We start from the raw sequence: 27652 nt of genomic DNA, 5'->3' as shown, positions 1-27652 counted from the left end.
TAAAAAAGTGTCTGGAGATGTTTAAGCAGGAAGACAGAGGGGTTCAGAAGGAGGCTCATCATTTTTATTCAAGTGTGTTATGGCTTCACCCAGGCCCAGTAAACCCAGTGAGTCACCCACACCAAACCATGCATCCACCCACACCCAAAAAACAGAGAAAGAAAACTTACAAATTTAACATGTTCATTTCATTCTGAAGACTTGGAAACCAGTCTGTGTGAGTGGGGAACCAGAGTGGAGCTGACGCGACTGACATTGGTCTCGAAACCGGCACAGCCAACAAACCACATGGATATCAACAAGATGGGAAAAGTTCTCCTGCCGGGAGCGTGGCGGATGGAATCGTTTGTTCATCAGATCTCTCCTAAATGACATTTCAAAAATAGAAGTAGTGGATCACAGCCCGCTCTGTTATGGTGTTGTACACAAATAGTAGTGCAATTTGTGTCTCGTTGTCCCTGTCAGTAAAACATGGCAATATTGGTGGCGTGCTCTGCCACGTGCGCTAGATGATGCTTGAAGCCCAGTAAGGCAACGCAGATGAATGACGGCCAAAGTCGGTCGTCAATCAGCGCCACGCTGCTCGAGAAAACTGAAATTCGGTGCGGTCGGAGGGTCGTGCCACAAACATTCAGTCAGCAAGCATCAATATGATATGTAGCATGATGGCGGACAGGTGTGAGTAACGTGCCCGTGCGTGGGAGGGCCATTTTGACTGGTAGCTCGTGAAAAGCAAATGAGTTCACTTGTGCGCCGCTGCCATTCAGAGACGCACGTCGATAATGGCTGATACATTCCCCCAAAGGTTGAACAGGAAAGTTGGGACTGTGAACTGAGCGGAAGGCAGAAAGCGTGAGCAGATGTGCGTAGTTACGTTTTGCACAGCTTGAGTCTTTTTCTACTTTAGCCATCATTCCACTCTGCACTTCATACAGATGCATTTACATGTTTGATCTGAAATTAGACAGGGTCAAGGTTGAGGTTACCATGAACATTTCTGACATTAGAATCCAGAAACAGCTCACAGAGCCATGAATGGGACGTCCAGATGGGTAACTCCATACGCGGTCGTTCCAACATATTTTGGTTCGTTTTATGCACCAATTGGGTGATAATGTTAAGTTTTGTGACAAAAGGTGATATTAATGCTGATATTAATGCTGTTTAAAAACCTCAGTGAAGTAAATCAAAGTGTCATCAGCACAGAGCTTTAGCTGGGCACTCTGCAGTGTTTTAGCAGAGCTTGGTTTGTTGACATTTGAAGTTTTATTGATTTAAAAAAAAAAAAAAGTTAAACTCTAAGTTTTTGTGGATCCTGATCAAGTTTCAAACTTGGAAGTGGAGTTTTTATTGATTTATTTTTTTGTTTTAAGAGCGTCTTCAGGCAAAACTCTCCCCTTTAACTATTCATGAACTCTGTTGCGGACCATCTTTAGTCAGGAGAAGCTCTTGCTGGTAGCTATCTAACCCCAAACAGAAGAGGGTGTAATCATGAAGGTGAGAGCTAAACAGTTAAACTAACATGTGATATACAGAGATTTAGACAGGTGGATTAAGTGTAATTCAGTCATTTAAATCACGCTAGTTGTTGATGGCAAAAAGTACAAAAGACCCAAGTTGCTTGTAGGAAGATTTTATATGATGCATTTGTCGCGGAACAAATGAGGGATGGTGGGGTGGGGGAGGTGCTTTGGCACTTTAAATAAGAGTTAAACAGGACCAGACCTTGGTTTTTAACCTCACAGTTCCTTGCAGGGGCTAAGATGTGTAACCCGCTTAAAATGCAGACCTGTGTAAGGATAACCATACAGATTTTTGGGAGGGGGGATCTGCTGCTGTCATATTTAAATGTGCCACCTTCAACACAAACACAGAGTGTTGTTTCTTAAAGGCACATATGCTAATGTGTAAAAATACGTATGCATCTTAGCCGTTAAAAGGCATTCTTATTCCAAAGGTCGGTATAAACATATTGTACAGATATTTAGACACGCCGGTATAGTTCCAGTGATGAAACGATGCGTTCGGGGCTTATCTCAGACTTCACGCATGGTTGTGTTTGTCACGGCTGAATAGCATCCATGGCATTTCAGTATTTACCCAAACAGAAAGTCATTCAGCTTGTGAGGGAATCGTTTAGACACTGGGATGCAAAACATTCTGAAGATTAAAAAAAGAAACATCCAGGACTTCATCATGTGGTGGAATCGATGAGGGATCAGGATAAAACCCACCCCGGCGCAGTGTTGCTTAAAGAGCTCCCTCATATTTAAGCACACTTTTCACCTTAGAGAGCACTTTGGCGTCATAATTACAACTTTAATCCCATTAAATTTAGGAAGGAGAATGGGAGGAATGCTAGTTCTCCTTGGGAAAGCTGAGACGCATAATTAATACCAACACCCAGTGATAATGAAATGTTCTCAGCTGTGCTCCGATTCCCCTATATGGTTAATATTAATTGATTAATAAATCAGCCCAAACTAAAATGTAAATAAAAGATTTGAAAAGAATATTTTGTTATTTGGCCAGTCTGCTTGGATTTCTTGGGTTTTGTCACAAAATTATTTGATGGTTTGAAGCAAACAAACAAGAAAAACTTTGGCAAAACCAGCACCTCATGGTGTCGCTCCTCTTTTAAGCTATTTAGACATCATCCTCCTCCCACTCCACACACAAAGGTCATGCACTTCCTGGTACATAAAGTCAAATCTCTCAACCATCCTTCATCTCCCGATATTTGACAGAAAAGAGAAGGACCGTACTGGAGCTACAACCATCCTCAGCTGTCCCCTCTCATCAGATCACACCCGCCGTTTCTTCTCGTTTCCGTGTTGATGCGTTTAGCAGGTTGCCTAATGGCTCCAAAGTGCATCTAAACCTCCCGAGTTGTCAGCTCGGATCTGCACGCTTTTCCGTCACGGCCAGAGCTTCTGCTCCCAGTTAGTGCCGATCATCAGTCAGACGCAGGGTCAGCTGCTATGGATGCTAGTTCAGGACGGACACATTTTGCCCTGATTTAGAAACACTATAAAAAAGAAATACACCATCTGACCCTGTTATCCTGCTCTACTGCCGGGGAAGGATTTGATATTTTTGGTTTGTAAAGAATGAAAGATTCTATAATTGGATCATGCATGAGATTTAGCAATTTACCTATCCACAGCCTCTGCTGGATTAGTCTCGATTGTTCTTTTTTTTGTTTGTTTCATAACCAATGACTTTGCTAAATGCGCTAATTTGTGATCATTCAAAACGTGGTCTTTCTGCTGAATGCTTGGGCGCCAGTGTTTAATATGCTCGCTGTGGTTCATTCAGAGAAGACTGAGGCCCATCTTCGCTTATGGGTCAATTATAATCTAATTCTGGGAGCTGCTGGGTGGAATTTTTCGGAGTGAGATCAGATTCTGAGGCAAGGGAGCAACGTTAATAAAAGCAGAACATCCTTTGAATCCGAGAGTGTTTGCACAACTGTTCTCCCAACACAACGAAGAATGCCGCTAAACCGCGGCACGCTCAGCAAATGACACCGAATGCACATGCTAACATTGGAAACGATATTTTGGCTTGATGCTAGTGAACACATTTGAATATATGATTGCTTTTAGAAAACAATACCTGATGCTTTAAGTCATTTTTAAAATCTCTGTCTGCAGTGAGGCAATGGATTTGTACATAACAATAAAAGTTTCTTCAAGTTAAGGTGAAACGAGCAAACTCCCATTTGAAAAATAGCATTTCCCCGTGTGTGCATTATTTGGTATGAAACCAAAGTCGATATATCAATTTTCCGCTGTAAATTTGAAACCACCAAGGTCTGCTAGTTCATGTAAATGAAGCAATCTCTTGAAAAATAGACATCCATGCTTCATGCTTTGCATTCCATTGTGTCCACGCTTGGTGTTCCGTGTGTTCTTCATCTGTTCTTAAGAATACTTCTATTTTACATACAACTAAAAAAGGGGGGAGTGCTGACATGATTTGGTAAGGAGCAGCATTGGAAATGTTTGACCTTGTGTATAAAACGCAGAGCCCAGAGGTTCTGCTTCAGATGGACTTCCTCCTCCTCACCAGCTGATGACTGTCTGAGAAGCTGTGCAGCCCTGGAGACACCGAGCTCATCGGAGAGGGGTACAAGCTGTTCTTCAAGGTGCTGGGTGAGATCTCCTCGATCCTGTATGAAACCGAATGAAAGTACTGGTTGGGATTGAGTTGCGAGCTGTACGAGTTCTGATGGGCGAAGGCACAGCCCACGCCCCCCAATCCTCCTCCAGAGCTGCTAAATTCGTGAGATTGGTAGTGCATACAGGAGCAGACCGACTGCAAGTCGGTCACCTCTGAGCGGAAGGGCTCCCGCCGCCGCCGACCCCGCGGCAGCGTCTCGTCCTGGATGTGGATGATCATGCTGTTCCGGTTGCTGGCCAATGAGGCCCTTTCCTCGGCGTCCCGTCTCTCGTCTTCGCTGTTCATAGTCAGAAAGCGGAGCACGACCAGGTTGAGGAAGGCCCCGATGACTGTAAGTCCCACCAGGATGTACATGAAGCTGAAGGCCACGTACAGCGGCTTCTTCTGGAGGGCCTTGTTCTTTTGAAGAGCCACAAAGTCCCCAAAGCCTATGGTTGTTAACGTGATGAAGCAGTAATAATACGACTGGAAGAAGCTCCAGTCCTCGTAGTGGGAGAAGGCAGCTGCCCCGATGCAGAGGGTGCCGACGCAGGAGAAGAAGCCCACGGTCACCATGTTCTCCATGGAGACCTCGGTGATGCTCATGCCACAGCATTTTTTGATACGTTTCAGGAGGTACTTGACAAAAGTGTTCATCCTCTCGCCCAGACTTTGAAACATCACCAGAGTCAAAGGGATTCCCAGGACAGCGTAAAACATGCAGAAGGCCTTCCCGGCATCCGTCCCTGGCGCCGCATGTCCGTAACCTGAAGAGAGGAGACAGATGACAGGCGTGAGTCCAGGATTGCACCAAACGCTTGTGAAGCTGCACCATGACAGCCAGCCTTTGTTTACAAATGTCACCCAGCGAGAACTAGGTCCAGGAAGGTCTACGAGCACTGCCAAAAGGGATATTAAATAGGTGCAAGCTACAGAAATGTGTCCGGCCATTAATCTTATTTTGGGCTCAAAGATTATAGCAAGTGGGTCGTCCAATTAGTCGGAAGTTTCCGGCGAGGTCTGAGAGTTTGGAGAAGGGATTGAAAGGGAGTAACGGGAGAGCCAGTAAAGCTTTTAGCCTAATGAAACTTTAGCTTTGTAACCTGCTGACTCATGCACAAACAGACTCGGGGAATCATCCAGTGGGGCAAACAATGGGGTTCACGCAGGAAGTTACATTTATGAGATGATTTTCAGCAACGGCAGCATGAATGGAAGCTGCAGCTGTTTAATATTCAGGGCTAAAAGAAGTGTTGTATTGATTTTCAGCCTGTAGCACCAAAACCGCAGCCAAGAAACGCCCACCATCACTTGGCAAGTGCATCACTAAAACAACTTCTGACTTTAAGATGTAGACGTTATATTTTTGGTTGACAGTGTTGCATTTTAAATTGTATTTTAGACCTTTGCAGACCAAGTTTTATCTTCTCAAAATATCGATTTTGTGAGGTTTTTTCCCCCCCAGGGTTTTAGTTGGGCAAAATAAAAAGATATGCATGAGCAAGCAGGTGAACAATGCCACACACCATTGTGTTACCATCCACGGCTTCCATCAGCAGAACGTTAACTACACACTGTTCGCCAGTTCTCCACCGATTCTGCAATAATTCCAACTTCAGGGATGTCTGAGGTGAGCTTTAAAGCCAAGGTCATATTACCAGCCTAAAGTGAGTCAGATTGGATTTTTTTCCACCCTAATGTCCCAGAAAGCTTTTTCAGGCTCTCTGAACGCACACATCAGATTGGTTTTCAGGTTGTATCACACCAATTTTCTAGATAACATCATATATATTTGACCTGGCAACTCCAAATGAAACACATTTGTATTTTTCACTACGGTTTTCTGGCGGAGTGGACCAGTGGCTGAACTGCGTGTTTATGGCTGTAAATGGAGGCTGATTATTGTTAAATGTCTCTCTGTGTTGCTCTTTTATCAGGACAGTGCTGATTGGAAGCTCGTACTGATGGATTATGAAATGAATTGCCATTTTTAATATTTGAGACACTTTATTTAAATTTAGCACCACATGAAATCCAAATTCTGTCTTGACAACCGTTTTACCTCATGGAAATGTAACTTTGCGAGAAGAATTTGGTAATTACAAGCCACCATATTATACTCCGAATCGCCGGCTTCAGGACATGAGCATCAGCATGCAAGCGCAGTGGTAAAGTGACATTCATGTGTTGTTTAAATCCACTAAAACATGCAGGGGAGCCTGATGGGCTGTGCAGGAAAAAAAAGGTCAGCAGCAACTGCAAATACACTCATAAGATGATGCTATGTTCTATCCTGGTAACTAACAGGCTAAAAACAAAGTGCAATGTGAATTTCAGCAGCAGTAGGCTTAAGATTTTCAGACTAACGTTAGGAATACGTTGCCTAAAACCTTTATAACGCCATAAAAATGACAAAGCTATATTTAGGTCCAGTTATGTGCTCACATTTCTGGGCTATCTTTAATTGAAATGGAGATCTACAGGGAATCAGTGAGATGAACCAGAATGTCCTGGTGTTATTTCTTTTTTTTTAAAAAGATGGGTCTGTTTCATTTTCACAAAATAATCTACTTCTCTACTGTGTGGATTAAATAAAAGACAGCAGGATGTGGCGGCTGGTGGATATATATGAAAAACTATTGATCCCAAGATGAACTAACCAAACGAGGAATATTTAAAAGTCTTGTGAGATGCCGACTCTTGGAGTGTTGATGTGATGTGTGGTGCACTGTGGCAGCGCTGCACTATGTAATATGTTTGTCTTGTTGTAATGACTCTATTATCTGCTGTTGTCTTGGGAACAGACATATTTGCTCTACCACACAGGCCGGCCATGTACAGGTGCTTTTGTCTCCTGTGTGCGCAGGTGAGTGTGAGTGTGATCAGCAGGGGGAAAGAAGTCACACACTTTAATAAATCTTCAAATAGGAAGAAAGCCATGTTCACACAAATATTACAAAATTAGGTGTGTGTTTGTGTGTGTGTGTAGGTGTGTGTGTAGGTGTTCTAGTAGTTGTGATATACTGAGTACCAAACTCTTTATTTTACTGTCAAAGTGAGGACATTTTTGGAAGTGAGGACATTTTGACTGCTCCTTACAACTCCAAAGAACTTTTGAGGGATAAGACCTGGTTTTGATGAAAGTTGGACTTGGGTTTGGAATGGGTTGGATATTTAGTTGTGATAGATAGGGTTAGGGTAAGGAGCTGGGCATCAATTTTTATTGTAGTTCGTTTCCCACATGCTGTACACATATACACGTTCATGTTTTTTTGTACATGTGTGGCTGCCCTACACCGCCACCCAAAGGTCAATTTTATACATTACATAGCGTTTAAGCGGTTTCATTTGGATACAAACAAGAATTTATGGTCAATGAAAGTCCTCATAGAGATAAAAGTACAAGGAACTGCATGTGTGTGTTCTTGTTCTTGCTTCAAACTGAGGACCATAACATGCATTTCACAGGCAAAGTCAGGACATATTTGGGAAGTGAAGAAATTCCAACTGGTCCTCACAAAAAAGGGCTGTTGAGGGTTCACCCCTCGTTTTAAGTTTCAGGTTAGAAATTTTGGTTAATCACTTAGTTGTGATGAAGAGAGTAAAAAATGTCTCCTCTCAAATACAAGTGAAAAATGTGTATATAGCAGCATTTCCCCCCACGCATGCACCTGTGATTTCCACCAGCCTGTATCTATAGTTTGCCCCTTCGGGCAGAACAAGACATCAGATCCACACCTGCGTCACACGTGCAATCTAGAAAAGGAAATCCGATATCAGTCTGCCACTAGGTGGCACCGCTCATACAGTATAGCAAAAGGAGAATTAAACCTGAATAAAGCTCCAATCTGCTTTCAATCTTCAATTCACTAATTAGCAACACAAGATCAACTGTAGTTCCGTTTTATAGTAAGGAAATGTATAAAAATCTCGTGATCAGCCTGAAAGACCATTTGAAGTTGTGGGAATTTTCGAGACTTTATCCTCACAAACTACCTCTAAGGTATTATTTGTGTTTGGATCTGATGCTCTTTACTATGACTTATTTTTAATGTCTGCCCACATCCATAAACCTGAGCTCTGTAGGCCCGTGGAGTGAATGAGTCATTGTTAAATCAACTTTGAACCGATGCAGCCAGAAGCATCACTTGTTTGCACGTGCTTTTCAAGGCTCTGCTGCCTCTGTGCACCGTTGAAATGCCCGTTTGGCCAAACAGCCACCAACCAGCCCGCTTTCACCCATTTGTCAAGCACTTGTTTAAACCGACACCTTTGGGTGGTCTTATCTGCAGGTGAACCCGGCTCATGTTTCAGATGCCCCAGTGGCATTAATTGTTATCGGCCATGGCATTTTAATGAAGGTCAAGAGGAGCAGGGAACGCGGAGTTGAGAACATGTTGTTCGGCTCTCTCACCAAGCCACCAACAAGAGCTTAATGTTCCTGAGGTGCCAGCGCCATGGTTACCTGCTGCAGGCGGAGAATACATCCGCCAATATGTCTGCCTACGACTCTGCTGTCCTACTGTCACATTTGAGGTCTTTCACCTGCCGGTCTTCCTTTTGTTAAATGTCAAACAATATTTTAATCAGAGGGAGCTGAATTGATATCAGAAGACCACCAGTCTTTACAGTTCTTCATTCTTATGGATAAATGACAGCAGTGTTTGTTTTTGCTGCTTTCAGTGGTGAAATTGGGAGAAAAATGTTTTTAACAGGACTTAAAATATTGGGAGCAGAAATCATTAAATGTGTTGAAATTCTATTTTTTTTAATGTACCTGAAAGATCCAAAGAGGCATCCAACAGTGAAAATTTGGTGATGTTCAAGTGTGTTTGTTCCAGGCTACAGAAACAAGACTGAAGATTAAGAAGTATGTTTTAATGACAATGAGAAACTGCAATCTCTGATCAGAATACCACAAAAAACACATTTAGATGCACTCCTCATATGAAAACAGTTCTGGCTGACATATATGATTTTAGCAGGCGCGCACACAACTTGTTTGCCGATTTTGCTCCATCCACACTCAGATGGCCCAGAGGTCAACATTCATTTAACATACCTCATTTTGCCGACACCTGAGGGAAATATCTAGGTTCTGATCAATCCTGTTGTTATTAGTTACTCATCTGCATTCTCTGCCCTTTCCTCCCCATTCTCGTATTTTGTTAATAACAACACTAGAACCTGCTGCATTCCCTACTCCAGGAAAATGCTCTGTTTCTGGGTGAATTCATAAGCCTCTCAGGTGTCTGAACCTTCTCTGGAGACGAGCTGGGTAGAATGTAGAAAGCTAGAAGATGAGAGAGAAACTGGCACTCCTCATTATTACCTGTGGATGCCACTCTCCACAGAATATGAGATTCCTCCAATTGTGAAGTCCAGCCAATATCCATCGTGTGTATGAAGCACCTCACCAGGGTTGTGTGTCCGAATGACCGGGGATCTAAACACCTTAATTTCACAAGGTAATTTACACTCTTATTTTGCAAAAACTGCATTTTTCAGGAGTGCGCTGTGTGATTGATGCCAACAGCCATGTGGGGTTCAGCAGGAAGCACAACAAACATCCTCCCTCCCTCTGTGGAGACAGCAGATGCATGTCGGTGAGATATGGTGCACGGGGTGGGAAAATCCATCTCTGGGGACAGTAATGAAGGAACACAGAAGGGGGAGAGTAGGACGGAGCTGTGCTGCATCGCAATTCTTTGTCCAGACCTTCATCACCAACATCCATGAAGAATAAAGGGCGTCACAGATCCGTGCACAAGTCCGGCATTCTGTTCATTCCAGGTCACTTTATTAACTCTGACTCCGAATTTTTAATTACTTTAAAACAGAGACACTATTTGATGTATGGCCCTGAATGTTTGCAGTTTTATGTTTTGTCTGAATGCGTTTAATTCTTCAGTTTTGTTTTTTTTACTGTCCCCAGCTGCAGCTTCAGAGACACCTGAATAATATCTCTTTGTAATCTCTTCGGCATATTGGCTTCTTGAAAGAGGACTGTGTAAATGGATCCATTCCATTCTCCTGCAGTCATCAAGTCAGTGTTGCAGCTGGAGAATGTGCTACTTAAATAAAAACTGAATTATTGATCTTACTTTATTTTATTAATAATAATTCAACTCTTCAGCAAGAGCCCAAATTAAAAGTGCCCCTGAGATGTAATGAAATAGAAGAATTTGGGGAGGAGAAAAAAAGGCAAAAGTGCATTAATATTGGATTAAGTACCGTCGTTGAGTAGATGTATTAGTTTCCTCCAATATAATCATGAACATTTTGCAGTCTCAGCACAGAGATAGACCCAGGCTGCAGATCTCATCCTCGGTCCTCCATCTCTTCTGACCTGAAGTGTCCACAAAAAATCTCACAGGTGAAAATTAGATTATAAAAAGAAAAAATTATGACAGCACTGCTCACCAAGATCTACGTCTCTATTTGTCATTAAAAAAAAAACCATACCTGGCGCCTGAAAACCCACCAATCAGCAATGAGTCAGCCAGCACCTTATCAGAGTAACTGTGGCGCTCCTCTTCAATCACCTGTTTCAGACTTCAGCTCCTGGCAGAACCCTGCCTGGGAGCAATTTCAGTGATAAAACACCCCGGGGGAGATGGGTATTAACCGAGGTGACTCATACTGTTGCACCCTTCCAGTCAAATCATAATTCCATGTTTCATTTCAAAGGACTAATTTCTCTTTTTTGAATGTGATGCTCTGAACCAGCTCCCCTTATGAAGACCGAGGGAGCCGTGACACCACCAGAGGCGTTACTACGAGATGCTGAGCTGTCAGCGTCACCGTGATAATTGTAGCTCCCGCAGCAGGCGGCGAAACGCCACAATAGGTTTGGGAGATTAGTCGGGTCGGAAACGCTTTGGTGCATTATGATAAGTGAAATAAGGAGCAGGGTTCTGATTTGATTGGGGTTTTGTCCCGGCTTTTGTGTGCGACTGACTGTTTATACAGGAAGATCCAAATGTTAAATAAGCTGTTGTTTCCATGCCAGGCCACTAGTCGACAGTGTGTTTTCAACAAAGGGTGCATGCACACAGACACATCACACAATTTCAAAACGTTTCTCTGCTGATTCAGGTGATGGTGGATTCAACAAAGTGCAGACTGCCACCGTAATGTGCAAGTGAAGATCTCATCTTCCCCTACTTAGAATATTTGAAGTTATCGCCACTAGGGGTGACAACTCATTAACACTGAACATTTACATTATTTTCACAAGTGTTGCTGTAGTTCAACATGACCTCATAGCTATGACTGAAGCAGGTCTAGACCAATGTTATTAGTTGAGAGTTACATTATCTGCCTAAAAGCTGTGGAAATCCAACTGCAGTTATGTAGCCATGATTTTTTCAAAAGACATTTTCACGTACTGATACAGACCTTACTTCTGTGTCTCATGTGGCTAAATCCTGTTGACTGTATTTCCTCTACGTCAAACCTTGGCCATTAGCACCCTGCAGCTGAATCATTTCCAGACAATGGCTGATGAGTTCTGGGAATGTGGTAAATGTCAAAGGGCTGTCAATAATATGAAGGCCAATAATTAATGCTGTGCCGCCGAGGCTTATAGCCCTAGTTGACAAATATTGGCTGGAGCTGCTGGGGTTAGAATATGTTACAGCAACCAAGTTTATGTTTTTAAAGGTAAGAGGGGATGCATTGCTTTCAGATACAAGAAAGAGATACTTGGTCCCTGGAGGAAGGCTGACATTATAAATGTAAGTCTGGTACAGTCGTGTACATGAGCGAAAATTGTGAGCATGAAAGATTCGAGATGAGAGGTAGAGAGAGAGCATTGGATGTTTATGTTTAGGGTGTCTGCCAATGAAAAATTTCATTAACATGCTAGTAAATCAGGAAAAAAAAACATTTCATTCAAATGCGGCAGCAGCAAACGTAGCATTTGTACCTAAAAACCAGATGATCTGTAAGTGTGACAAACTGTAAAGATCGAACTGCTTCCATATCTGACCTTTAGCTGAAGAATCTATTCAAAGGTGGAGGAACGTTTATCAGCAATGAGGGTTGGCCAACTGCTCATTTTCCGACAGCAGAACAACATAAAATAACAAAATAATGGCGGACCTGCCTGTTTTTGTACGGTAGCCTTCGCCTTCCTCTCAGTAATACAAGGACAGTCTTAAAGCCATTATTGTTACTTGTCGATGACGTGCAGACTGTAGCCTGAAGAATGAAGTGTGTGTGTGTGTGTGTGTGTGTGTGTGTGTGTGTGTGTGTGTAAATGGGGCAACATCAAGCACATCTGCCATCATCTGATGAGCTGGGCTGGTACATTGTTTTTGGCATGTTCAACCACAGCAAAAACAACGTGACTTTGACAAACGTGCCCTTCTAATATAGACGGATTACTGCCCCCTTCTGGCGGAGAAAGTTATATTCCTCTTTATAAGCAAAGAACATGCCTGCTACATTTAGAGTAACGTAGTTAAACAGCAGATAGGTTTTTTTGCCCCGAGCCTTCATTTGACAACCTCACCAGTATTTCTGGGCTTAATTTAGAACTGTTTCTAAATGCTTCAATGTTCTAACTATTGTCAGGGAACAGAAGATAAGTGGAAAACAGCAGTGTGCTCTGCTCTGTGAGGATAACTGTCATTAACTTAACATAATCTGCCCCTGCATCATATAAAAAGACAATTACGCCTCTGCGGGGCAACCTCTGACAGCAGCTGTAGCTCACCCTGGCCATCAGAAGCTTTGCTGGTGGACACGCTCGTATCAGTGATCAGGTGGCGTCACCCTCACATCTGGGATCTGGCTCCTGTCCCAGGCGTCGCTCTTATATGTCCACATAATGAGCCTCATCACCTGGAGTTGGGAAATATGGCCGCCGAGCTCTGTTGTTGTCACAAAAAATCACATCCCCACATAAATTGACACTTGGCCCGTGTGGCCCCTCTGCCTCGGACTCATAACAGGATCTGTTTGGCTGCAGTCAGAGGGTCACCTCAGAGTGACATCTCAGACACATGTGGCATTGGTCAGGCGGCTCGCAGATTATAGAGACCCCCCGGAGCAGCCAGCCAGGCACCACTTATCGGTCAGCTAGTGTTCCCGAGGCTCCACGTGACAACCTGTCAGTCTGCCCAGGAGCTCTTATACTGCAAAAGAAATATCTTGAAGCCAATTACATTTCACCTTAGCGACGGCCATCATGTGTTTGACTGAACTCTGACAAGCACACGGGCCGTTTTGATCAACCTAATTAAGGGAATTTTGAAGGGGAATGTGCAATATTTAAATGTTTTGCTACTTGATGCTGAACTTCACCTGGACACAGATTTGAAAAGGAAGCGGTTGAAATGCTGGTTGGAAAAAACATAATTGAAAATTTCGCCGCTGAAAGTTGTAAAGATTTGCTTGTTAGTTTTTCTATGCAGATGACATTTCTGAGTTTCCCCCAGGGCTCACACAACCGATGGGATGGATTCCAATATCTATTGGCTATTCAGAAAATTCTAATGCCTTTCCAAGCACAACAACAACATATGCGTTTATAGGCTAACCTTTTACAGTTTAACCTCATGGAGGTTTTTTCTTTTACATTGAAAAGCGATGTTACCAGGTGTTTCCAGGCAGATGCATAAATACAATCCGACGAGGGGCACGAAATGAAAATTACACAAAAAATATGCCAACACTCAGCTCCGCTGGGTAATCCTGGGAGAATTGCAGCCCTCACACTGCTCCTTTGTTTGCTCCCAACCTGTGTAATTCCACCGGCGCTGTGCTATCACACCGCATTTGTTTTCCACCCTCCGGAGGTACCGCATTTAGTATCAGAGCTACTACTCATGTATCAGAAGCGCTCACGGACCACACGCTGTGCAGGAGCCGCCGACGCCGATTTCACGCTGCTGTCCTACAGCAATAACTCATACAGGAGACCACACACTCCCACTCCTTCTGCAGCTGAATTAAAGTGGCTGTGATAAGACCATGTGGGAGTGCATTACTACAGATGGAAGGTTTTCAGGGTCCGGTCGGGGAGAGTTAACAGCGGGAAGGTGGCGATGGAGTAGCGCTGGTCATCCGAACTAACTCTTCTGTAAAGGGATAAAGCACACAATGCGACGACAACGCAAATCCAAAAAGCCGCATTGTGCCGGAGCTGCGGGCGAGCGCACCCAACAGTTTGGCAGCTGGGTACTGTGTCGTGCTGACTCACAGCCTGGGGCGGCCACAGTGGCTAAAAATGCAGCGAGCAGCCAAAGGACGACACGAGGTAAATGTCAGTTCATTCCCAGGCCGCTGTTAGATTCTGAACTTGACATTAAGGCTTTATTGGTGGCGTTGCTGACTTAAGTGAGTTTTAAGAAGGTCCTTTGTGAGCAGGACACCTGTAACACCTCCTCAGAGGCGGATTTGGTCACAAACAGAACCATAAACTCATGCTAAGGGCAGAGGATTCGATTTGATTTGAAGATTGCTGCCATTTACAGGTCTATTCTGCAGACTAACAATTTGTTTGTCTAGGAAAAAGGGGATTATTCCTTCAGATTTAAGCTCAGAATTATTAAAATGGCAAAGAAGTCACAAGTACAGTATTTATAGGTGCAGGAGCCTTGCAGTGAGGTCAGGGGTGAAGTGCAGGCCAAGCAAGACCTCTCTGACCCCGACAGACATCATGACATGCACATTTCTACCAGTCATTCCCTCCTTTGTGGCCCTAAGCAATGAATAAATTATCATTGAGAGACTCCTCTTCTTCCTCATAATTTAGTCAACGTGACTCCCACTCTGCCATCTTAACAAGGAGGCCACCTGGTCCCCCCGCCCCCTCATCCTCTGGCCAATGAGAGGTACTCTTACCCAGAAACAGCTCAAAGACCCCACTCAGACCAGTCCACTCAAGTCTGGAAGGGCGCACCCCCCTCTCCTCCTTCATCACCACTGGAGTGGGACAGCCATTCACCAACACACGTCCCCTAAGACAGCTGGTGCATGAGAGGGAGCCTCTCACCCGCCTGTGGGGCATTCTTAGCCCCCCAATGAGGCTCTGCTCTTCACACAGATGAGAAAACAAGCAGGAAGCAAACCCTGGCCACAAGCCACTGATGTTGTCAAGCGTGAAATTATGCCCGCTGCCGAGATGGATAGACAATAGGACTGAAGGAAAGTCGGAACAAACTGAAAAGTCCAGTGAACCGAGGTATGCTACACCCACTGACAAACATTAGCCTGTTTATTCCAGATTACCCATGTTTTTATTTACTGCTCTGTTTCTGCTTGGATCTCTCTGACCGACATACCTGATAGTTATTCTACGGGAACACGGCCCAGCATGCAAACGAAGCACTGCGAAGCGCACATGATGTGGGCAGAGGAGCTAGCTTAAGCGTCTGGTCGGAGGTTGAACCACCATCACAAACTGGAGACAGTGTTCAGAAAACATTAGCAAGCAGGACACGCGAGCCAACGGTGAATAAACATCTGCAGTTGCCAGGTGTGGGTCAATATATATACGGTTAGAGGTGGATCATGAGGTCATGGAGGTTACCTCAAATTATAGAAGCATCTCAGTTCCCTATCTGCACCTGAATATCTTTATGGAACTGAACCTTTTTCTCCTTTCTTCCACATTGTCTCCTACTTTCTGTATGTTTCAGCTCCTTCCACCTCAACTGGAGGAGTCCTGGTAAATGTTTTTTGATTTGCAGATGTTCTCTCTAAAACATCTAAATGAAATGGGAACATTTCTGCCCACCATATATTCTATGCTTTACGACTGCTGCAACAGACGATAATGATGACATCATTTGTTGCATCTCTTTTGTCCTCCACAAGCTTTTGAATAGCTGACGCATCCCACAAATCGATTTTAGGTAGAGATGAGAAAGGTGCAAATCTGAGGAGTGAGAAGCATTCGGTTCTAAAAATTTACTGCCGCCGGGCCTAATTCCAACAATGGAAGAGGAAAATGATCCGATGCTCCACTGAAGGCTTTCAGAGCCACAGGTGAAAGACTGCCCATACATTCATATCTTCTTTTTTCACAGCGATCATTTCTTTATCATTCTAGTCCATGATGAAGCTGCAGTGGAGGGCTGCGCTGCAACACTGGACCCCGCGAGCCCACTTCACCCTCACAGAGGAGAAAATAGACCAGTCGGCTCCACAGCCATGACTCCCACAGAGAGCACTGGCACCACGGGAGCCCGTTCCCATCGATCTGTGTGGAGACCTCCATCATGCTCCCAGTAGGACACTTGAGCTAAGGGAAAATAATCTACCGGCTACAAGAGGCGCAACCAGGGCGAATGGCTGGAATGGTTATTCAATAAGCAGCTGTCAGACCTGGCTGTATATTAGACACCTCTCTGTTTGCAGGAGCTGGGTGAGAACGTGGGCCGGCAGGTTGCCAGGATGTTCATTCACAGCGCAAATTTTGTAAATGATATTGTGATCTCTGCCAAGAACCCTGTTGTCTTTTGTTGGACGTCTCACTGTGGACCATCCTCCCGTGGGCCACTGAAGAGTGGCGCCTTGGGGGCCCACGGGAGGACGGTGGGCCCCCAAGGCGCTACTCTTCAGTAGTTTCAATTGTAGCTAACCGTTAGCTAATCATTCTCTGTGGTGACTGGTGAGCGCAAGGTTCCATTCTTGGTCCTGTTCTCTTTGTGTCCCAGTTCAGGGGACAATCTGGCAACAAATGACACGGATACACAGAACAATCCGGCCAAATGTGTAAAAGATCTAAAGAATTCTAATGAAGCGGAGCATTGATTGATTGATTGACTGATTGATTAGAGTCAACAGCTGTTGCTGTGTTCCCACCCAGACACCAACCTGCAGAGCTGCAGGAAGAGCTCAACTGTCGATGCTAACTATGGAATATCAAATCCAAAGTTAACGGAAGAGAATTCCAGTTGTTTCAACCAGTTCCGGTTTAGACTGATGTGACCAGTCTAATAAAGCTGCCCGCCCCAATAACCCCACCCCCATCGTAACACAGCAGAGCCTACCTGGTCATGGAGGAGGTGGTTGGGATTTGGACGGAGATCAGCGTGCTTTAGCTTGATGTTTGAGGAGCTCTCTAAATCTTTAGATGGGCGAGCTCTCGGAAGGAAGGAATGTCAAAGGAAGACGAGGTTCTTCCTCACGCAGCTATAAAGTTCATCTTGATCATTAGCAGCTGAGGCATTTCAGCCTGGATACCACACCTGAACCCAGAGAGAGAGTCGCCGATCCGAGTCGGCCTAAAAAAAGCTGCTAATGAAACTCCACCTGCCCTGACTCACCGTCGTCAGAGCTTCCTGCACGACCTGCTGGCGCTGCAGGAATGTTTGGGTTTCTGTGCGTAAAGGCTGGGAGATGATCATCATGTAGAGTCTAAAAGGTTCTCTGGTCCTATTCCTGATCCGCTCTCCATCTGTGCTCCTGTCCTGATGGTAAATAAACCCCTTCAGAAGGTGGAGGGCAGCTGCTGAGGAGCGGAACGGAAAATCTGAGCGGCTAAATGGGCCAAAGTCACAATTTGGTGTGAGACCATGGTGGGGTGAGATTACAGCTGGAGTCTGGAATGATGTTTTGGAATGACACGAGTTTTGGTGTGCTCTGCAAGAATGTGAATAAAATGAAGGTAAATCAGGGTTTTAAAGTGAAACTAAATGAATTGAGGAGTTTTTTTTTCATGAATGTGGGCAAGGAAGCACATTTTGTGCCATTATGGGAGAAAATGTTGACCTTGTTTTGCTGTGACAACCAAAAATAATCGGAATTAATTCAGTAAGTTGAGGGAACACTATTGCATTTCAAACACTAAGTGCACCATTCATGGTTTACACTATTTATTGAGACTTTTTATTGTGGGCTTTTTATATAGCCAACATTTCTGCTGGCACCTATTTAGTTGCCATGCTCTTTAAATATTTATCCTCTGTGTTTGACTAGTTCTGGGCCTTTGATTAAAACATTAACATTTGTGTAAAAACAGCCTGTAAAAACTGAAATGAGGTGATTTCCTGTTAGGAGAAAACTGGTAATTGGTGTTTATATTGTGACTTGAGCCCATCTGTAAACAGGCTGATTCCAGGATCAATCCCACCTAAAATGCGTGTCTACTGTATATATGCGCCTGTTGATATTTCCAGGCATTTAGTCGGGATGACTTTTAAGCTCTCCTTAGTCTCCCGGCAACGTGAGCGACAGCCCTACATGTGCATGTATAGGCTGCACGCTGCCTCCTGTCAGTAGAGCTAAGAACGCAGCATGCTCGCATCACTAAGTGTCACAATCGCCACATTTAGTCACGTGAATAAAAAGAGCCCGACTGGGGCAGAGGGGCGCCAACACGGGTGGCTCTGACACGTGCTAATGGCTAATGGACTCATTTTACAGGGGTGTGATTCTAATTTGAGCGTAAATGTTGCCTTCAGTGGTGGGAAATGTCAAATTTTTGATATGAAATGCTTTAAATTGGCCATTATTTACTGTTTACTGGCAGATTTCAGGTCTTATTTATGAATAACTGCTGTTGGATTAGCCAGTTTTACTTTAGATCCAAAATCCCACTTGTTGCCAGAGTTTGTGTGTTCTTGGTCCATCTAGAAAGACTAGTTACTTTAAATTATTACAGGATCGCTGTTGCCAACCTTACATGTATTCGACTATATACAGCGTTGCAATAATATGTAGTGCTGTTGAACCATTTTGATTGTCCCCTTAATGCACCAGTAAGTCACTTTATAGACTCTCATATACCATCACTCCTCTGGTATTATGTATTCATGTCACATTATATTTGACTTGTCTGCTCCAGTGAACCCAACCAACTTCCTTGATGTGCGGAGGCCGATGCTTGACAGCTCTGTATGCCTCCGACTGTTACGTTCTTGTTCACTTTTTTTATCTTCCAGGTTTAATCCTGACATGCCGTTAATCAAGATAAAAGGACTCTATAATCTGGAAAATCACAGCTCAATCTCCTCATTTATTTTGCTGACGAGACGGCTGCAGGTTCACCGCGAGGATGCAACTGTGTTTTTTTTGCGATTTGTCCTGCACACACACACACACACACACACACACACACACACACACACACACACAGGTCAGGCGTATCTTAATAGACATCTCTGCTATGGTTGTACTGTCCCACACAATGATACTCGATTTAATTAGCTTCCACAAACAGCTCACGGTTGACACGGTCCAAACTCTGTCCTTATCTGTTTTCACTTCTGCACGGAACCACTTCTCACTTTCTCACAAGCTGAAGTAATTATGTGAAAAATCTGCCAGGGAGAAATAAATGAGTTCTGCCTTTTGTGAGGATGATTTCCCTCGGAGACGCGCGCAGGTACGGAGCAGGTACGAAGTGAAGGATCTGGGACGAGCGGCCTCCCTCCCGAGCTCATCAAATCAAAGCTGTGCCGCCTGAAGTCGTGGATGGCTGGGCCAGATTACCTGTTATCCAAATTACATCAGGACACTTTGCAATGATTTTCTGGACTCCTGGGTCTGAAGCTTTAAGACCAAGAGACCACTCGGGGGAAGGAACCAAGAGAAATACAAGCTAAGGCTAATGCCGTCTTTCATATGTGTGCAGAGACTCGAGGATCGATGATAATCCTGTTATAATCCTTCTTTTTATCCAACACATCTGCATAAATGTCTGGAAACATCAGGCTTTGTCTGTCGCTCATTAGCTTCCTGATTCCAGAGGGTTTTGTGCTCTGCCTGAAGCATCCCCACAAAAATGTCTGGGAAAGAAACCATGAAAGGATGGACCCAATTCCCTCATTTTAATCTGCTTTCTGCATGCCGACACATGCATGTCTGCGGCTCTCCCTGCATAACTACATGCTGGTTTTGCTGATCCCAGTGGAGGCTGGTTTTATCGGTGGCTAATGTGTCTTTGGGGACATTGCTCAATATCATCCTGCCTGATCAAACATGCCTCAGCAGACAAAACTCTGTCCATCCCACGTTGGACCGGCCGCACTGTCCTAATCAGGTTCGTGGAGACTCTGGAGGGTATCCCACAGCTGACTGGGAGTGAGAGGCAGGACTTTATCCTGGGCAGATGGACACAGATGCCCTGAACAGTCCCACTCAGACAGGAGCAACATGTGTAATCTAAGGAGGAAGACCTTGACGAGGCCACCAGAACTGAAACCAAATGCTTCCATGTTTAATAAGCCTGTACATTTTCTGCCTTTGTGTTGGTTATTTGACACAGTTCTAACGATTTTCTGCAGAAACAGGAACTGGAATATTTTTCGGTCGTATTTTGAAGTATTAAAGTCACTTTTTCATTGGTTTTAATTTCACGAGAGAATGTGATTGATGGTGATAAAACTCTTCAGATCTTGTTTCATGGTCTGAATTCAGACATCAGTTTCAGAGGAAACAACAGATTTCGTGTCTCACTGAGTCTCCATATCCGGTTTTGTTCCCATTTCCAGCCTGCAAACGCTGAACTCGGAGTCAGCAGGAAAAGTTGTTTTCCATTTTCTCCATTGATCTACTACAACGTTGCTCTATTATCCGGAACTTGTGCAGGCCGATAACAGGCAAGCTCCTCTGCTCCCACTCCTGCCCGTGCGCTGATGTAAAGCGCGCTCGCATGTGTCCTGAGAGGAGACGTGGCCGCTGCAGCAAATGTACCCACTTCACAGCGCATGAATATTACAATAGCTCTCTCGCTGCTGTAGCCTGGAAACAACAGCGTCCCCACCTTCACAGCGCCGTGCAGTCGTCCCTTTTTAAGGGTTGCCTGGTAAATTTGGAGGACGGGCCCGGCGCATTAGTTCTCCCCGCCAAAGTCCTTAACACGCTCACACTCAACAGGGTGGATTTTAACCAACTGTGGCTCCAGCCCGTGTTACGAGTCCTGCAGTTTAGCCGTGGCTGAACCTTAAGAAAGAATAACGCCCGAACCAAACTCCTGCACAGCCCCAAATAAACCTCCATGACGCAAATGCATCGTCGTAAGCAGCGTCAGGCAGCAGACCACAGTCCGTCTTCTCCTGGAATCGTGTGACATAAACACAGGCGTGATTCGGCCTGCCTCTGGGGAAGCTGTTGCACCTAAGAATCGGTTTTCTGACCGGGAACAAAGACCGAAATGCTGAGTTCACGGCTCGGTGCTCAACTCGGAGGAGCTGTCCCTCCAGCACCACGGCGGATTTTCTCCCTTTTAAAAAAAAATGTACACGGCTTTGATTAGAGGCAAACGCACGCCCTTTAACTCCGCTACACTTGCTGCATCGCCGTGACGCACGGTTAAAGTTGAAACACGGCGTCCTGAATGTTGGAACGGTGTCGCTCGGTAGCTGAGCCGCTCAACACCCCCCCACCCCACCCCACCACCCCAAATCCCCATTATTTAGTGCTGAGCTGAGGTGACAGCGAGCCTCATCACGGCAAATTTCACTTTCGACCGGAAACTGAGCGCAGCAACATGTTGCGTGAACTTGTAGGTGCATGTGTGACATGTGCTGATGCGTAATCGCTGCGCACAGGTTGTTTTATTGCTTTGAAGATGCAACAGTCGTAGTAACTCGCGCCCTGTTGCGTAACCACGAAAAGCAGGTGACACCGAGACGCAGCTGTGGACCCAGTGAGCTTTGTTACAGCAGTTTTACCAGAACAAACACAGACTCACCTATGGTGGTGATGACGGTGATGGCAAAGTAAAACGAGCCTGCGAATTTCCACTGCACCCCAGCTCTGTGGGGCTCTGCCTCCATGATGATGGTCTCCAGTTTTCGGTAATCATCCTCGCTGATGTTGTATTTCCCCTGGAGACGCTTTTCCTCGGCTTCCAGTTGCTCTTTCTCCCGCATCTCAAAGTCGGACTCCAGTGCGTCAAAGACGGCGGCCCCGACGAGCAGGTATGTAAACGTGCAAATGATCAGGGACAGGGTCCGCACGTTCTGCCGCTTCATGGCCAACAGGAAGCGGCGACCGAGGGGCTCATGTCCCCTCGGGTTCCCCGGGAAGGCGCAGCTAGCGTGGTGAAAGCCGAGCGGACAGTGCCTGGAGGTGGAGGCGCAGAACAGTGCGCTCCGCTGGCAGTGGCCGCGGCGGCCGCTGGAGTCGGAGCAGCGGTGGTACCCCCCCGCCTTGTGGTGACAGAAGCCCAGATTCTGCTCCTGGTTGACAGAGAGACACAAGAGACTGCTGGATCGCCTGGACCAGGAGCCCTGCAGCCGAAAGACCCTGCGCAAGACCTGCCCAAACCAAGTCCTTTCGGTGCGCAGTGCCATTAACGGGCTGCTCCTCGGCTCTCAGTCTTTACTATCCTCAGGTGAAGCGTCCCTCTCTCAACTAATTCTGGGCAAATAAACGAAAATATATCTTTAAAAAAGAAATCTCTTCCACTTTCACTTCGTGTGTGACGTGATTTCGAAGCTCGGCATGTTTCTTTTAGTTTCAGCTGAACACCAACCTGTTCCTCGTAGAAGCTCCTCAGCATTCAGGCTGCTTTTTAGAGCCATCCCTCAGACTAACATTCAATTTCCGCGAAATCTCCGAATCCAAAGAGAAGGCATCCTGAGCAGAAATGTGCTGAGTCGCCGGGAGGGTCACGGAGTTACGCAGAGGAGCGCTTCACTCTCAACGGACAGGACAGACAACATCTCTGGCGGGTTGTTCCTGGATCAACAGGAGTTAATCAGCCACGGCATATTCCAGGGGACAACAGGTTCCATCGCGGAGTTTGTTTCAACTTGATGCTTTGACTGGTTTAGAGAAAATATGATGACAGTTGGTTGGGAGCTAGGGTGCGCTCCGTGGCCGCAGTGGAACACACGCTCCATTACGCACATCCATCCTGCCTCTCCAGCGCTGATCAATTTACTCAAAACTGGAAAGAAGGAAAGGACACATGCTCGCTCCCCCCCCCCTCTCTCTCCTGACGCGGAGGCTCAACCATGCGTGTCACGAACTGCTCGTATTACGGAGGCTCCCCGTTTCAAGTCCCCATCACACTCTCAGACTTAAAGCGGTGGGTGTTGCTCCTCCCGCCTGTGTCATTCGGTCTCTGCGAGCGGCACGACGCTCCGCAGACCCGGGCGCGGAAGATTTCTCCAGGAAAAAAAAAACAAAGGAGAGAGAAAAATCTGTCGGCTACAACTGACTGCGTAACCTCTCCTTCACACCCCTTGACCCCTCCCACACGGACCCCCCTCCCTCCTCAGGATGGACAGAGGAGGTTACTCACACTCAGGTGGTCGCATCAGAGCGCAGAGTGGGGAAGGGAGGGGGGGAGTCAACGCTCCAATCCGGGTTCAGCTGCTGCTGTCCGCGGTGCTGAAGGCGCACGCACGCAAACACGCACGCACCGACTTCGAGGCCGATCTTAACCACATTAAAATGGAATATTTTCTTCTTGAAGTTAGATGTTTTTTCGCCCTGCACCATAAAGAATATTCCATGTAAACAGAGACATACAATTATTTCTAAGACACCCCCCCCCCCCCCCCCACCCCCCCACACACACATATTTATTTCACATTTTGTTTGCTCCCGTTCATTTGTTGATTTATATGCATTTTGACACTGGAATAAGTTACATAATTGGTTTACTCACTTCATTTACTTCCATTTGTCACGTTAATTTCAAGGTCACTAATATTCTACCACAGTGTTGCTCTTCATTGAGGTTGTTTTTGAGGTTCTGCAATTATATAACAGGTTTTTTTTTAGTATTTTTGTATGAAGCTATTTTGCAGCAGTGGTGGAGGAATCACATTAAACATTCATGCTGGAGTCAACCTGAAATTTATGCTTCAGTCATTTTTTTAAGACCTAACATCAGTGGAATAACCATGAAAATCAAAAAGGAAAAGAAAGGAATGACATTCACAGGCTGGGACAGGTTTTATGTGTTGCCTTCACTGGCTTTCCCCCAGTGTTGTACAACTGGCTCACTCTGGGTGTGATGATTTGTGTTGTTTTCACTCTTTTGGGGGAGGCCGTAGTGACAATAGAGAAATGAGGGAATGTCAGGGATGCAACCAGGTCCTTGATTCATGGTTCCTTCTTAACCAACGTTCTCTGCCTGGTTCTTTTATGGCTAAATTCAAGAGGAACCACAGGACAGCTGCAAAAGAGATTTATTCCAACCTGCTCCAAACCCTCCAAGTGAGTTAAATGTTTGATATTTGTGATTGAGCTGCCTTTGACCGTCTGCCTCGCAAGGTTGCTTCCGTCATTTGTGCTACTGATGCATGTCCCTACGCCGGTGACATAAACTAAGAGGCTGAAACACGGCCGAGAGCTGCTCACGACCGTCCGTGTGTGTGCGCTGCACAGACTGACTCACGTCCGGCATGTTTCTGATGACATCACTGAGGTTAAGAGCTCTCAACAGGACCAGGCTTCATCGTCGCTGTGCATGGCTGCATATTTATAAACCTGAACCAACTCTGCTAATCTGATGTCCTTTGGCTTAAAACATCAACAGCTGAAAGTCGGCTCAATGTTGACCATGGTTAGGGTAAACAGCAGGATAATGGCTTGTTTTCTTTTGGAATGAATCAGATTTTAATCTGGTTTTCCACAAACCTTTTTGATTCGGCATGGAGCGGGTTAAGAGCTCCTGAAGAGCCAAAAAAGTGTCCAAAAGGAAGTCCAGCTCTGAAGAAAGGAGACAAAAGAACAAAGACTTTATGCGAAGGATTAAATTGTGTGGCAAAAATGACAAGCCTGTGACTTAACTCCCCTCAAAGTGCTCTTGAGCAAGGCAGTCCGTCCCCTGAGAGCTGCAGGACTGCTGTCACATAACTGACATGACAGCGTGACAGCATGTAGCTCCTGGCACTGACAGAGGTCAGAATTAGTGTACAAATTCAGTCTACTATCTACGTGTTCCCTTGTTCAACCAAAAGGTCGCCGGCTCTGATGGCTGCAGCCTAAATCAGCATCATACTGTCTGAAAATCAAACAACCCTCAGATTTTTGACTGAAAAGCTACAAGCTAGGAACCACGAAGGGGGACCCATGTCAATATCTATACAAACATGTCGTTCCTATGTGAACAAAATGACAGTTTCCTCATTATTATATGCTATATAAAGCATGTCCATGTGCATTATATTTAATTTCAATAGATGATTAACATTTACACGCATAGATCGTAACAGAATGATGAGAATGCAGTAGATATGAAGCAGAAGGTGTCACAGACGCCATTTTCTTAAGAGTCTAAACAGCTTTGCTAATCAGCAGCGTCTGGATGTGTAGCCACGGCTATTTTTAGCTCCCTATTCTCAACTCTCAAGTTTGCTGCTTGGCCCACCTACAGAACCAGGGAAGGCACTTCTGGTGGAGCATTTTGGAAGGGAAAAGTTTAATAATGGCACTCGTTGCCATGGCGACAGCAACAAATTTTTAGCATGATGCCTCTGTTTGTTGTGCGGGTTGCATATGCGTGATCTAAAGTTAGCGCGACGGCTACATCAGACATTTACAATTAGACGAGATGAGTGGAGACAGATGAAGCTCTGACACAGCTGACAGCTGAGAATTCCTCTGTGGACGTCAGGGAGGTGGTCTTCGCTCCAGCCTTCAGCACGTTGCTATAGGAAGTGATAAGTGGCGAATAAAAATATATCTTTCCATCAGATTGTGACGTGAGTTACGGCCTTGTCACATGGTTGGGTCTCTTGAGGCTAATTGGTCTGAAGTGAAGGGTCAGACTAAGCACCATTCAAGAAGGCAATGAAGAAGAAAAATAGCAACAGGTGAACTGTCCCTGGGCTGAGGAAAGAGTCGTTTAAGGGTATAAGTTGGCTGTTGGCCCCGGATCGGGTCAGAGTCGGCCCAGAACTGGGATATGATAGTCTCTGAGGAAGCCCACCACTCATGGAAACAGGTGGAGTGAGCAGCAAAAGCTTAAAGCACTAATGACTAATTCTTTTCATCAGCTATTGTGATCACCTGTAGCCAGGAGACAGGTACAGTCACACCGAGAGGCAGTTTAAAGTCTCCAAACCTGATCTGCATCAAGGTGGGAGGAAACCAACCCAGAACATGGAACTAGAGTAAAATATACCTTCTGTCAGATATGTGTAGGAAATCATGCTTGATGCACTGATGAGGCGGGGAAACCTTTTCAAGTTGATAAAATGTCTTTTTATGAACATTTTTCACGTTGAAATGACGTAATATTCAGAACATGTTGTCTTGGATCTTGCAGCAAAGAGTGATGTCATCAGTGTTGGTCATCCTTCTGCAGTCACCTGATCTGTGTGATCCCAGTCAGCCCTAGTCCACAGCCCTGTGGGACACCTCTGCACTCTTGCGTCTCATTGATGGAAAACGAACACTTAATAGATGTTTTTGCAGCTTTTCACAGTCTGTTGGCTTGATGTGACCTGATAGTTTGGATCAAACTCCTGCAGAAATGTACAAACATCAACAACTGTTTGATTTTTTTACTCTAATTTCCACAGCAAATTTTGACAGGAGCTTCACTTAAATTTTAGACTTGGGGGCTCACTTTATTTCATATTTACCCAGTGTGTTCCCGGGCTGATAGCGTATTAATTAAGCTGCTGAGTCAAAGTGGATCAGTAACAGCAGCCAATGGGAGCTCCTGTACTTTTCGCTGCCAGGTTTCCTCCCTGCAGTGCTGCAGGAGGGCGGGTGGGAGATCAGCGCCATTCCTTCAGCATGCACCCCCCCCCCCCCCTCAACCCCCCTCCTGGCATCATTTCCATATCAAGGTCCCAGTTAGATACGAACGGACACAAGTGAATACTTAATACTGAGAGTGGAGAGCAAGAGATATAATTGAACTCTGGCTTCTTGGGAGATTCATTTGCATGGCTGTTTTTATTAATGCAGAATGGGAGAGCACGCAATCTCCAGCAGAGCTCGGGGGGATTTCTTTGCAAATGAATGAGAGCCTCTTGTTTGCTTTTAAACAACTCATTTTCCTCACAGTTGTGACCAGCTAATAGGAGGCTGGGAGGGGACTCATCTGCGGAGACGCAGCGGCCTATTATTAGGTCTGTTTCAATCAGAATAACGCTTCCCTGCAAGGGAAAGATGAGCCGGAACGGCGGGATTCTCGGATAAGAACCTTCATTTAACCCTGAGACAGCATGTTCAGTTCTTGTAGAGGTGTGAAGGCTACAAGGACGGTGTGCACGAGCAGAGGAGATAAAAATGGGCTCGGAATTCACAAGTTGGATGGAAACAAAGCAGAATCTCAGTCTATGTAACTATTGAGGTTTTCTCCTTGGATGCGTTAGCATGAGTGCAAACAGACTGGAATAAATCACCCCACTTGCCTCATCCAGAAATCCATAAATGAGGAGGATTGATTTTTTTTAATTTAAAAAGACAGGAATTCCCAAGAGATCATGGTTGTATCTCACCCCCCTGATGGGAGAACACTCACCATGCAACAGGTAGAACTCGCAAACGCAGCTGTCTTTTTATCTGGACTGCTCGAAATGTATTATTTTAGTCTTATTATTTAATTCCC

At 45.2% G+C, this 27652-nt stretch overlaps 1 protein-coding gene across 2 annotated transcripts; it reads right to left on the bottom strand.

Moving 5' to 3' along the window:
* Positions 1 to 42: 42 nt before the first annotated feature.
* kcnk9 (potassium channel, subfamily K, member 9) lies at positions 43 to 23453 on the bottom strand. 2 transcript variants are annotated; one of them, XR_008948136.1, is made up of 3 exons: positions 21818 to 23453; positions 1790 to 4931; positions 43 to 1725 (listed from the first exon to the last, which is right to left on the bottom strand). XR_008948136.1 is itself a non-coding variant. In XM_057021607.1 (3 exons), exons 2-3 carry the CDS (start codon positions 22419 to 22421, stop codon positions 4048 to 4050), a joined length of 1488 nt encoding a protein of 495 aa, XP_056877587.1. In that variant the 5' UTR covers positions 22422 to 22488; positions 22604 to 23453; the 3' UTR covers positions 43 to 4047. The 2 variants fall into 2 exon arrangements, 1 of the variants encoding a protein (XP_056877587.1); XM_057021607.1 differs by having other exon boundaries at positions 43 to 4931; positions 21818 to 22488; positions 22604 to 23453.
* Positions 23454 to 27652: the final 4199 nt, after the last annotated feature.

This window comes from Takifugu flavidus, chromosome 21 (genome assembly GCF_003711565.1).
Source record: "Takifugu flavidus isolate HTHZ2018 chromosome 21, ASM371156v2, whole genome shotgun sequence".
In the NCBI taxonomy this organism is placed as follows: Eukaryota; Metazoa; Chordata; class Actinopteri; order Tetraodontiformes; family Tetraodontidae; genus Takifugu; species Takifugu flavidus.
Note: the sequence above shows the minus strand (reverse complement) of the source record. Positions and strands in the feature narration are given on the sequence as shown.

Coding starts and splice junctions, on each gene's coding strand:
- kcnk9 (XM_057021607.1), bottom strand. CDS start 22,421: ATGGCACTGCGCACCGAAAGGACTTGGTTTGGGCAGGTCTTGCGCAGG. Junction 4,932..21,817: donor CACCGTCATCACCACCATAG/GTGAGTCTGTGT, acceptor TCCTCTCTTCAG/GTTACGGACATGCGGCGCCA.